At 36.7% G+C, this 13,754-nt stretch overlaps 1 protein-coding gene across 4 annotated transcripts in view; it reads right to left on the reverse strand.

Annotated features, from left to right (window-relative positions):
- The window catches only part of tesk2 (testis associated actin remodelling kinase 2), a 130,561-nt gene that overhangs the window by 18,652 nt on the left and 98,155 nt on the right, over positions 1 to 13,754 (reverse strand). For all 4 annotated transcript variants that reach the window (XM_028811255.2, XM_028811254.2, XM_051933131.1 and 1 more), the window contains 2 exons: positions 4,872 to 5,018; positions 3,873 to 3,955 (listed from right to left, as the gene is read on the reverse strand). In XM_028811255.2, coding sequence (XP_028667088.2) covers positions 3,873 to 3,955; positions 4,872 to 5,018 — 230 coding nt within the window. The remainder of the gene's footprint in view (positions 1 to 3,872; positions 3,956 to 4,871; positions 5,019 to 13,754) is intronic.

Below are 13,754 nucleotides of genomic sequence, written 5' to 3' on the forward strand. Positions count from 1 at the left end.
TGCCTTAAAAATGAAGAAAACCTGATAAAGTGTTAAACACAAACCTTTGCTTTTTCATTTTTGTTGTACTGCACTTGGGCGGCACGGTGGCGCAGTGGGTAGGGCTGCTGCCTCGCAGTTGGGAGACCTGGGAACCTGGGTTCGCTTCCCGTGTCTTCCCTGCCTGGAGTTTGCATGTTCTCCCCGTGTCTGCGTGGGTTTCCTCCCACAGTCCAAAGACATGCTGGTTAGGTGGATTGGCGATTCTAAATTGGCCCTAGTGTGTGCTTGGTGTGTCCTGCGGTGGGTTGGCACCCTGCCTGGGATTGGTTCCTGCCTTGTGCCCTGTGTTGGCTGGGATTGGCTCCAGTAGACCCCCGTGACCCTGTGTTCAGATTCAGCGGGTTGGAAAATGGATGGATGTACTGCACTTCCAATATCGATCAAGCCTCAACCAACAACCCCTGCAAAAGTGCACAATATTCCTTGGTATATTACAGCACATAGAAGCAGCATGTGGCATTTCTTGAGTAAGTAATTTTAAGATTAGCTCATTTTGTCTGGTAGTCTGGCTTCAGACTGTTCGGATGTTAAAGTTGCTCTGAGCTATCTGGTGGTAATGGTGTGCAAACTGTACAGTACAGGAAAAAAAACAACTAAAATAAATAAATATTGTGTAGGGGTCAGAACTTTGGGTTCAAACGTAGTCTGCCTTGTTCGTCTGGTCCTAGACAGAAACTATATAAAATTTGGTCCAGATCAGTCAAAGGATGTACAATTGTATAAGGAACATATAGACAGACAGATTCTATTTTAAAACTATAAAATTCTTACAACTAACTCTGTTTTTTTAAGTAGAGAAGGATGACAATTGCAGATACGTAGGTACTAAGGTCTCTGAAACTTTCCTTGGAAAAAGTACACCCAATTCTGATATTAACAGACAGCTGTGTATCTTCAAGGGAGGAGCTGAACACAGTATAAGTTCATGCTTATAAATCTGATAACACAATGGCAGCACAAAGATGTTAAAAAGAACAGGGGGCAGCCAGAGAGAGGCAGCAGAGAACTGGATTCACCAGTGAAGAAAATAAACTGCATAAGGCCACAGAGATGACGCCTATTTCAGATGTTATGGTTTACTGTATTAAAGTAGCACTGAGATCTAAAAACAGAAACTCATTCGCAAAAGCAGACCTTCAATTTGTAAAAGAATATAAATGCCTTATTCCATACATCTTCTTCACTACTGTTCCACCTTAATAATGCTTAGTTTTGTAGTTTTTATAGTGTCAATGAGACACCTTTCATGATGGTATGCAAGATGCAGTGAAGTATTTGATTATTTTTTATATAAAGTAAATTGAAGTGTCTTATATCAAATATCTTGAAAAAAATGATAGAATAGTCTTCTTTAATGAAACATCTTGATGCATACAGTTATGATTTTATGCTAGCATCACATGTAAAAGTTAGAGATGCTTCTTTTTCTTAATAAATATTCATTAGAATTAATGCATGTGTCAAATTTACAGCGGCATTACACACGTCACAAAAAAGGCATGCAAAATACAAGATAAACATTAAATTTTGTATACAGCAGCAGTTATTTATTACTAAAAAGACCCTTCTAAGAAAGTACAGCTGAAGTCTACTAAAACTGAGTGCACCTTACATGACTACCCTGGTATTATTAGTTCATGGCTGAACAGCATGTTCCTTAGTGCTCAAATGACTGAGAACTTTGGCAAGCAGTATTACTAGAATATTTATGGAAAAACAGATCATAAAAAACAAAAGATTTCTAAAGCATCTAAATTGATTGCAAAACAAAGCTGTTCAAACATCTAAAAACAAACAGAGAAAAAAAGCACATTACCCAGAGAAACCCTGTGTAATTTTCAGATGGACTACACACCAACTGTAATGACACAGCTTGTTTTTTGACTTGCCTTTCTGAAATATATATTTTAATATATATAATATATATTGCAAACGAAAATGTAAAATTACATATTCACTAATTTTGGAATACTGTCCCTTAAAACAGGACACTAATTTGATATATAAATGTCCAATGTAACTGTACTATTTTAAGGACTATTGACTGCCAAATTGTGTGTGTTCAGGAATACGCAAGTGTGACTGACATCTATTAGTAATTATCAAAATTATTTGTTTACATCCACAACATAAAGCATGCAACTAACATAAAGCAAATTACATATATTCAAAAGTATTTTGCCAGTGTTCTGAAAAATTAAAATGTCATGTTTTAGCAAGAGACCATAGCACCAACTCAACCATTTGGTAGTTAATTCTGTAACATTCTGGAATAAAGGGAAAACTGAAAACCCTTCTGCTGTCTTGGTCTTCCTTTCATTACTAATATATATTTCGAGTTATCACTCTTCATTTTTTGTTTCACTACAAGAAAGGCATGCTGATAATACAGTAATTTTAAATTATGTCCAGTTTCTGCTTTAGCAACCTTTTCAGCCTTGCCTATTATGGGTCTCCAAATTTGATAGAGGCTTGCAGTATAGTTACTTAATGAATGTTACAAATGCAAGACATGACTCTGCATACAATTACTGGCATTTTGCACATACCAACAAGTGTAACAAAATTTACAAAAAACGGAGAAATCCTTTACAAACTCTTCTCTTTCTAACATGTTGGTGTATGCTATACTTTCACACTCCTATGCAAAGCAAACAATTAATGTGCAATGTAATTCCCTCCAGAGGACCACATTGTATCACCTTGAGTATCTGCATGCCTCACTGATTTTGCAACCTACAGCAGATGAAATAACACCATTTCTAGCTCAACTTGGCAAAGACGAACCTTTTGTTAACCCAGGCTGTCCATCTTTTCAGCACACCATCTCTGTTCAGCTTATTAACACTTGCTATGTCTGCATGCAACTTTGGGGTGGTGATCGATGACAAGCTGTTCATCACTGACCATGTTGCAACAGTCTTTCAGTTTTGCAAATTCACTGTATACAAGACCAGAATGTAAATGAGAGTTTGTAGCACAACTCCAGATCCAGGCTTTGATCTTGACTACTGAACCTACCTACGCCACTGCAGATGATTCAAAATTGTTGTTCAGCCCGCAAAGTGGGCATATGTCACTCCTCTTTTCAGTTCAGTACATTGGCTCCCTGTGGTGGAACATATATATAAGCAAGGTCCTAAGGTCCTTCTCAAACCACTCAGGTCTGCTGATGAAAGGCATTTGGTGATACCACCTCTGTATGGTATTACATCTCGATACAGAATCTTCATGTCTAACTCATAGCTGGTGTAATAAGCTGCTCACCTCCATTTGAAGCTTTGAACGCTTCTTAAACACATTGAAGGAGTCAAAGACTCTGTTTAGTGAATCTGTCTGTTTGATATTACTTGTTAGGTTTTTGTAGCCTAGGAATTATGAGTATCTTGTGTTTTGTTCTGAGCTCTTCACCTATGGTGATAAATTGTGCAACTTTGTCCTGAAATACTTGTTCCCACACAATTCCCTAGAATGAAGTTTACTTGATTATGCTGACCTCTTTTGTAAGTTGCTTTGGATAAAAGCATATGCTAAGAGGACAAATGTATATGTAAAAGAGATCCTGACCTTAATTCAATATATGAACTCCAGAAAGTAAAAATAATAAGGGTTCACAACTGGTCACATATTTCTAATATTATACTGCTATGTCTTTGCTGTGTAAAACTACAAGAATTGTCCATGCTTGATTTTGAAAATAAAAAATACAAATAAATTAAAAACAACATTCTATAAAGGTGTGTTTATTCAAGGGTCTACACTTGTGTCAAAGGTATATTTTAACAAAGATAGTAAAACTTACAGGCAAATTAGATCACAAATGTACTCACCTGTAGTCAGGGATTTTCTCTGCAAGGCCGAAATCTCCAACAACTGCAGAGTAACTGTTCTCATCACAATTTATCAAACAGTTCTGAAGAATATTAAAAGTCAGTTACCCAGTTTACTATATGTGCTTTAAAGAACCCAGCTGACAAGTAAGCTACATTCTTCTTTGTTAACTTTCCAATAAGTATTTTATTATAAAGTCTCATTGACTAAAATGTGCCTCAACAGTTTAAGTGAGATGTATCACTGAAAAAGAAAAAAAAAATTCCTACAAAATTGTACTTAAGATTTTGCATATACAGAAACAACCTAGTATTGATCTAATACAGAAAATATCTTTTTTAAAAAAATACTAATATAGTATTACTTCTTATAATAAAAAACTGTAGGCTTTAAAAAATTTTTCACTGTTAGAATTTGCTTTCTAAAGTGAAGGGGACACATTCGTCTAACACTACAGAATTTATGTTGAACCCACAAAACTGGGGATTCTGAGCACTTCAATAGAGTGGCAACACAAAACACTGTGCATTTCATTAGACTTTGAAGTGAGTTACTTGGAAAGAACCTGCTAAAATAATTTTTAAAAAAAGTAACTAAAAAATGCAAGGCTGCAGTTAACCTTATGCATGATAATATTAAAACACACATTCATTTCACAACCTAAAATGTTAATAACCTAGATTTTTAGCCACAGCTTGCCTAAAGTAGCAATTGTTATTTCATTTCTGTGCATTTAATACTGGGCATATAAACACACCTACGTTGTTCAACAAGTACAAAATATCGCACAAAGGAAAGGGCTTTCTATAGATGCATACTTTATAAAATTAAGTATGATGCGAGAGAGCTGACAGCATCCAAGTTACAAATATATCTGGAGAACTTTCACCAAGATTCATCTGTTGTTACAAACTATTCATCTATAGAAAGACCACTATAACACTACAGCTTTAATGGAATGCTAATGTAAATTACAACAGCTTTATATAAATACATACCTTTGATGTTAGATCTCTGTGAAAGATTCCTTTCGAGTGCAGATAGCTTAGGCCCAATGCAATATCATATGCTAATTTGACTCTAATAGTCCAGCTAAGGTGCATGTTGCTGTCCAATAACTGTTCCAAGTTACCACCGTTAATATACTAAAAGAGAATTAAAATATAACAAATATCAAAACAAATACATTATGAGATCTTGAGCAAGTTGCAATTATATGATTTGCTTGTATACATATTTCTAAATGTCAATATGGCAAACTACAACCTTGAAGGGTATAGCAGAGAAGTTCTGTTAATTTTATAGTGCTTATTTTTTACCTGCTACTTTCACTGTAATCATATGTCATTACGTATTTGACCTTCTGATGTGTGCAATATCCAATGACAAAATACATCTAACACTATTCCCTAAATCGCTTTTGTAAACCATCTTTTCCAACACAAATACATGTATTTCCTAATTTGTAACAATAAGAATCTTAGAGAGGAGTGAAATGCACATTTCACATATCTTCTATAAACCAAATTCTGTGTGTGTATTGTGATATGTGGCCGGCCTTTCATCCCGGCCAATACCCCCAGGCCGCCAGGTGGAGCCCTTCCTGCAGCATGGAGGTGCCCCGAATGCCAGCAGGGAATACTGGACAATGTAGTTTTTATTCTCAGTCCTGTTGGATACCTTGGGGCCAGCTAGAGGACGCTGCAGGGAGGCACAGAGACTATTTGCCTTACGCCCAGGAAGTACGTCAGAGTCACATGGACAACGATGTGCTTCCTGGGTGAAGAAAAGAAGGATTTTTTTATCTGACCCGGAAGTGCTCCAGATCACATGGACAGAGAGGGTGAAACGCTTCTGGGTCAAGGACTATAAAAAGGACAGTGAAACACCAGAGCGTGGAGCTGAGCAGGGTGGAAGGGTGGCAACGCGTCTGGGAGTGGAGGATTGTTTATTGTATTATTGATTTATTATATGAGTATTGTGGAGTGTAGGCGCTTTGTGCACTTTAATATTGTCCAAATAAATAATAATTGGACTTTTACCTGGTGTCTGAAGAGTGGTCAGAGGGTACAAGGGGTCGAAAGGACCTCAAACTGTCACCGTATAGATTTTTTTTTCTTTATGATTATGACTAATGAAAATGTATGTAGCTTGACGTTCTTTGAGACTTAAGGGTATAAATTATCATTTGTCAATCTACTGCCAAAATTTCAACACTGTTGCCTAATCTAGTACACAAGTGCCAATTAAAAAGTTTTTCATTTAACCTATTATGAGAAACAACTTATTATACTTTTCCACATTTCTATATGGTTTTCTTTTAGTAGGCATGGTGAAAGTGTAAACACACTTCCAGTTAATCAAAAACAATGGCAGAATGGAAAAAACACAGCAAACTGTAGTGTTCCTCTGTGTTCTTCAAATTCTAAACAAAAACATCTTAGCCCGAGTTTCAACAGCTTTCCCATTGACGAAAAAAAGAATGAAAATTGATCCAAGTAATCAAAAGAGACAAAGGATCAAATTTTGTTGTAAGCCATGGCAGCACTTCACTACTGAGTACATAAAGATTACATGTTACCTTAAGATAGATGTTGTGAGGAGTCTTTTTAACTATAACAATTTTGGTCTCCTATCAACACAGGAATCATCCTTTGACAGGGCACATGCTTTTGTCAGTTCACGTGCGAGTCAGCGTTGATGGAAAATAACATACCATATGAAACGGCAACTTATACAGGATACTAAACACAACATAATAACCATAAGTTTAAAACAAACAAGCGTACATTTGATGTGGTTTTATGGCAGGAGCTTGGTATTTAATATACAATAAACATGAAAAAACTTAGCAAGATATGAAAATAAATGGTTGGTAGGTAAACGCAGCTCAACTATGGTGAATTTATAAGATTCAGAACATTATAGCTAATTTTACCTCATTTATTTTTTTTTACAACATACATCTCCAAAATGGAGCAAGCAAGCATTTTATATATACACACATACACATATACATACTGTATATATAACAGGCTAGCAGAAACTGTTAGCATACTGTTAACAAATGTACCTAGGCAATTATAAAGAAATTCCTTCATGAAAATTATGGAGCCTGTATACAGTTTTGATATCTTTATTAGTGTGCAGTCCTTTTCAACAACACTTCTAACATTGCTAAAATTGATTTATTGAAAGTGAAAGGAGAGAGCTAGAATAAACAAAATCCATTGCTGACTATCAGGAAGTATGTTTACCTGTCAATGCAACACTTCCAAATTTTGTGAAAAGGGCTAATTTTATGAACTTCACTACACATGATTTTATGTTCACAAAGCCTTTCACAGGGATCTAAATAAAATTTTTTGCCTCGGTTCAGCAACAGTTTTCCTGTAGATGACTTGACATTTTCAGCTCTATCATAGGGCTTTCCAAAGAGGTACCCTGTCAGACTGGGATTAGAGGGTAGTCGCACAGTAACAGGTCTGGAAAACAGGGTAAATGTGCGCTTTGAATCCACAGTTTCACAAAGCTCAACCTGTGCATTTTGAAAGAGGCATCACCATGAAGCAGAATTCACATCTTTACTTGATACTCCTCCCTGATGGACTGCTGAAAATGACAAAATATTGACTAGTTGTATGGTATTTTTGAGGTAAATAATCAATATTGGCTATGTCCTCAGAATCATCAAAATTGTGCAGATCATGGTGTTCTGAGGGAGTATCAATGTGCATCCAATGTTTTGATTGTTGTCAAAGGTCAGGGTCATAGGCAGTCAAAAAGGGAAAATATTCAGGAAGGTTGTTGATCATCCTCCTCCTGCTTCACGACAATGCCTAGACTGATACTGTACAAGCTGCAAACACTGCTTTGCAAGAAAACTGTAGACTTGAGGAAATGTACCACACTAACCTTGTTCTCCAGTGTTGACCTGGTGTGACCATTACCTATTCCTCAATCTGAAGGACTACCCCTGTGAGATGCTCTATACCAATGATGAAGACGTCAAGTCAGTTACATAACACTGGATGCATATACAAGACAAAATGGTTTATTAGAGAAAAAAGAAAAAAAAGCTTTGCAAACATTGCAACAAGTGGATTGTTATTCAAGGGGATTGCACTGAAAAAGAAAACATTAGGTTTTACTGATATTTTTGGATTACTCTTTATGTGTGAATATATGCAGTCACATACACAAAAATGCATACGAACATGTATGTATGTATGTACATCTATCCATACATAATATTCATACACATACAATCCCAATTCCAAAAAAGCTGAGACAGTGCAAAATGGTTTTTTTTTTTTTACAACGCAATGATCTGCAAATCTCAAACCCATATCTTATTTAAAACAGAACATAGAAAATATACAAAATGTTGAAAGTGAGACATTTTACTATTTGATGAAAACCATTAGCTCATTTTGAATTTGATGACAGCAACATGTCTCAAAAAATTTGGGACGGGGACAACAAAAGGCTGGAAAAGTAAGTGGTACTAAAAAGAAACAGCTGAAGAAATATTTTGCAACTAATTAGGTTAATTGGCAACAGGTCAGTAACATGATTGGGTATAAAAAGAGCATCTTAAGAGGAAAAGTCTCTCAGAAGTAAAGATGGGTAGAGGTTCACCAATCTGTAAAAAAACTACAGTACAAATTGTGGAACAATTTTAGAATAATGTTCATCAATATAAAATTGCGAAGATTTTGAATATCTCATCATCTACAATACATAATATCATCAATAAATTCAGAGAATCTGGAGAAATCTGTGCACAAGGGACAACGGCAAAAATGAATATTGGGTGCCCATAATCTTCAGGCCCTTAGGTAGTACTGCATTAAAAACAGGCATGATTTGGTCATGGATATCACTACATGGGCTCAGGAACACTTGCAGAAATCACTGTCTATGAACACAGTTCATTGGGCCATCCAAAAATACAGGTTAAAGAAGAAGCCATATGTGAATATGATCCAGAGATGCCGCCATCTTCTCTGGGCCAAAGCTCACTTAAAATGGACGGAGGCAAAGTGGAAAACTGTTCTGTGGTCAAACAAATCAAAATATGAAATTTTTTTTGGAAAATATGGATACCGTATCCTCCAGACTAAAGAGGAGCGGGACCATCCGGCTTGTTATCAGCAATCAGTTCAAAAGACTGCATCTCTCTGATTGTATGGGGTGTGCATTAGTGCCTATGGAATTGGCAGCTTACATATCTAGAAAGTCACCATCAATTCTGAAAGGTACATGCAGGGTTGGAGCAACATATGCTTCCATCTAGAGAACATTTGTTTCAGGGAAGACCTTGCATATTTTACCACAACAATGCTAACCGCCTACTGCATGTATTACAATAGCATGGCTTCATTGTAGAAGACTCTCGGTGCTGAACTGACCTGCCTACAGACCAGAACTTTCACCAGTTAAAAACATTTGGCGCATCATAAAATGAAATATATGAGACGTGTTCAATAATTTATCTACCCAAGTATGAAAGAAAACAGCAAGCAAGTTGAAACAAGTCTGGCCATGTTGTGACATGTCTCAACGTTACTCATGCAAAGTTGTGGCTTAGTGCAAGTCTAACACTCCAAGATACAAGATGTCCTCATCCTCATGTGAATCAAGAAAATGCTAGATCTGGAGCAATGTTCAGTGATAAAATTTCTCACAAAAGAATGGAAAAAGCGAAAGGAGATCCATGAATCCATGACTGCAGTTTAAAGTGAGTCTGCCCCATCATCCTACAAAATAATATTTTGGAGCAAGCAGATTAAATGGGGTAGATAGTCTACTGAAGACCCTCACACTGGACAGACCGTGGAAGCAACTTCCTTAGAAATGTGCAACAAAGTCAAAGATTTACTTTTGTCAGACACACAAATTAAGGTTTCCTGAATAGCTGAAGAAACGGGCATCTAGGCAAGTACAGTTTGGAAAATAATTAATGAAATGTTGGGCATGTCAAAGGTCAGTGCAAGTTGGGTTCCAAGAAAGCTGACAAAATGTCAGTAGGCCACAAGACTCTGTACTGCTGTCAGGGGAACTAGGAGAGGCACCATGAAGACTAAGTGAATTTTTTTCATCGTTTGGTGACTGGAGATGAGACTTTGGTCTATTACAGAGATCCTGCATCCAAAATGGACTCAATGCAGTAGAAGCCATAAGTCATCCCAACTTTTTTGAAATTGGGGTTGTACATACAGTATATCTAAATGCAGATAAATAAACATATATATGCGTCAAGCAAATGATGTATCAACTGAAACCCAGTTAATTTATTATAGATTTTGAAGTTTATATCTCCACATAGATAGTAATGAAATGAGTTAATATAGAACAGTATCACTGGTAATTTGTTCAGATTGCCTTTTATGCTAACACATTACTTCCAATTAAACCTTATTTACATCAGTAGTCATTAATAAATTCCTACTGCTAATGTTAAAATGGATAATGTTTTTGTCCATTTGCAGTGCCCTGTCATGATTCACGTCATTGTTCTGAAGAAGTAAGCAAATACATTGCTATGTAATCTATTAACTCCAACATATATGTGCTTGAATACCATATAAATTAACACAAAGGCCAACTCTTCTTCTTAGCTTACACAAACTGATAAAAGCAAATAAAAAGAGGAGAAGCACACAAATCATTCTGTGGGTCTCTTCTGACCTGTCACACCCAGTTGGGCACCATTCACTTTGGTCACAAGAAACCTTAATCACATAGGTGGGGGTTGATTTGTATTTAGTTTTAAGTTTGACTTTAATTGTATGGACTGTTATATGTTTTTAATAAATCCAAAATATGATCCAAAAAATAAACATTTTAATTGAAATTTGATTGGTTGGATATGTTACTTTGCTCTAGGTGTTACCAAAGACTTGTGCACTTAATGTGACTGCTCATCTATCAGTTATATAAAATGGATGCAGTCAATCTTTATCTATTTCACAAACAGATGCATGAACAGTGAACCATTATTTACTTAGCAAGACAATTCATTGTCATTGAGAAAATTAAGAATTAATCTTCAAAGTAAAGCTCAATATGCATTCAACTACAGTTAGTCCTAGGGCTAGATGAAAACTACCAATCAGCCTTTAACTGTTAAAAAGCTGACAGGGTCTGGGCAGCTGTAAATTCAATGAAAAGCTGAGAAATAAAAATCCTGAGCAGTCCCACAGCACTATGAGAACAGTGTTATCAGAAGAACCAAACAATTTAATTGATATTTTATATTTTAGTAAGATTTGTCTCACTGCTAATTCAAAATTTAGATATTCCAAAAGCACTGCCTCATAAACAACATTTCAAGTTGAAAAGATAATTGATGGTTTGAACTGCTCATCACCAGCTAGTCAAATATAATGAAGATAATAATAAAAAGATGTTATTAGATATAAAAAATTAGATTTAATAAATTTAAGAAGTAGGTTATAATTAGGTAGTACTGTTTGAAAGGTAGGAAACAACATTGAAGAAGATGTCGCTTCACTATTGTGTATACATGCACAACCAAACTAACTCAAACTAAGCTGTTTACAAGAATCAACATATTTCAGTAGTGCTAAGAACTGTTCCTTTAAATACTTTCAAAATCAATTTTACTTTATTATTTTATTCTTTGACTATGCATTCTTACATTACAAAAAACATGCAACAACCAAAGTGTCTAATCTCTTTCTATTATTCGGTCTCAGATTTAAATAAATTAAATTCATTTCTTTCCCAATAAGCATTAAAATTGCTAACTAGCAGTTTCTACAAGATCCATAGAAGTATACAATAATGACAGGTAACTTGCAAGGTCATAATAATACACTGTGTTTACATTATTAAACAGCATTTTGTCTTACTAGTTAATTAACAGTATCAAACTCATTTACAGTCAACACAACACACCCAATGCCAACAAATCCTCTACTGTTAAGCTGCAGACTGATCTATGTCAGCAATGACAACTGCAGCGATGGTCCTATCCTCTTTAGCTTAATCGTATTTACTTCCATATGTCTGGTACTTCACTAATTACTTCTGACATTAATTAGTACACAACCAGCTGCACAGTAGATGTACAAAGTATATAGCAAGCACCATTCCAAAATACAAATTTACTGTATTTATTACTATATGTGATTAGAATGCAAAGGTGGGAAGAAAAGAACAAACGGTTTATGCTACAATTGTCTAACAGTATGGAAAGAAAAACAGTAATTTCAGGGACAAAGTTTAGTGATGAAGACATGAATTAGAATGCAAGGTGAAAAATGAACACTCCCAAACGAACTTCAGTTAATCATTAAAACACACGACATTTAAAGTAACAGAACAAAACAGCTGACTGAAAAAGTGTAAGAAAAAATAATGGATTTAATAAGTTATACCACCACAGAATTGAAAGATAAGAGAATAATCAAGAAAACAGGCAGACAATGCAAATCAATACATAATGAATATAACAGAAAGTTGACTGACATATTCACTCACTCATCAACAAAAATACTATTTCCAGTTTAATTCAAAAGCTGAAATTTGGCAGGATGGTACATTTAGGGAATTAAGTATCTGCTAAGAAAGGGCATTCCAATATATCAATATTTAGGGGTAAAACACCACCTACAATAGAAGAAGTATACAGGCAGTCCCCAGGTTACGTACAAGATAAGAACTGTAGGTTTGTACTTAAGTTGAATTTGTATGTAAGTCAGAACAGGTACATTATTTTAATAAATGCTATTGTTGACCGACTGTAACCAAGTGCTCTGCTAATGAATGATGGAGTTTCACCTCTCTCTGACCTTTTTATTATTTCTACTTTATTTTCAATGGTGATGGTTTTTCTCTTCTTTACTGTATCACCAGCAATTTGTGTTTCAGAGACATTCTTGAAGGGTGAAGACAAACAGGTTAAGATGAGCTCTTCTGCATAGCACTGTACAGCGATCACAGCAGGCAGGCATCCCTTGTCAGCACGTCTGGTGTACTAACAAGAGACAACTTCCTGCTATGTACGTAACAGTACAAGCAGGCTTGCTATTGAGAATGAATGGGAGTAGTGAGGGGAGGTTCACCACCCACCCACCACACAGTCACCTCCACTACAGTATGCTGCCTGCAGCGTCCGCTCACCGAGAACAAACACGGTGTGGCCAAAGGCGTGTAGTGAATTGCCCACCACCGCCCCCATTCAACAGGCAGCCACCCAAAGCACACTACAATGCTACCCCCCACCGCCTCGTTCACCCTCAATGACCTCCGTTCAGCCACAACCGGGTCACCGCTTGCAGCATTACCAGTCGCCCACCGAAAATTTCGGGGGAAGCCGTGTGTAGTGGGTGGGCAGTGAAACGCCCCCCACCGCTCCATCCAGCCTGCGTCCAGTCAGGAGCAGTAGCTGCGGCGGTGTAGTGGGCAGACAGCGAACCACCCCATTAAGCCTCCGTCCTGCAAACGAGCGATAGCTGTGGCCCTGGTGACCATGGACCACAGGTCACAGCTCGCTTGCTGCCGGGAGCCACCCGAGGGACACTACACTGCGCGAGCAGCGAAATCGCCCCCCCTCCAGCCACTGCTTGCAGCTTCCCCAGGCCAAAGATGACGGAGCAGCAGTTAATGAGGCGCATGCATCACAGCTGCGGCCTCGTTCGTAAGTCATAGGTCGGATGTCTGTAACCTGGGGACTACCTGTATACCCAAAAATCTCAAAAATACCATGATGGTTTTAATTGAAATTTGGTGACTATTAAAAAAAAAAAAAATCTGCCAACACATTTAATTATTTGTGAATATTTATAAAAATTACACTAAATTACACACTGCATTGTGTTGGGGTATTTTATGTAATTGAAGGACGAAAT

This window comes from Erpetoichthys calabaricus, chromosome 10, assembly GCF_900747795.2.
Source record: "Erpetoichthys calabaricus chromosome 10, fErpCal1.3, whole genome shotgun sequence".
Taxonomy (NCBI): domain Eukaryota; kingdom Metazoa; phylum Chordata; class Cladistia; order Polypteriformes; family Polypteridae; genus Erpetoichthys; species Erpetoichthys calabaricus.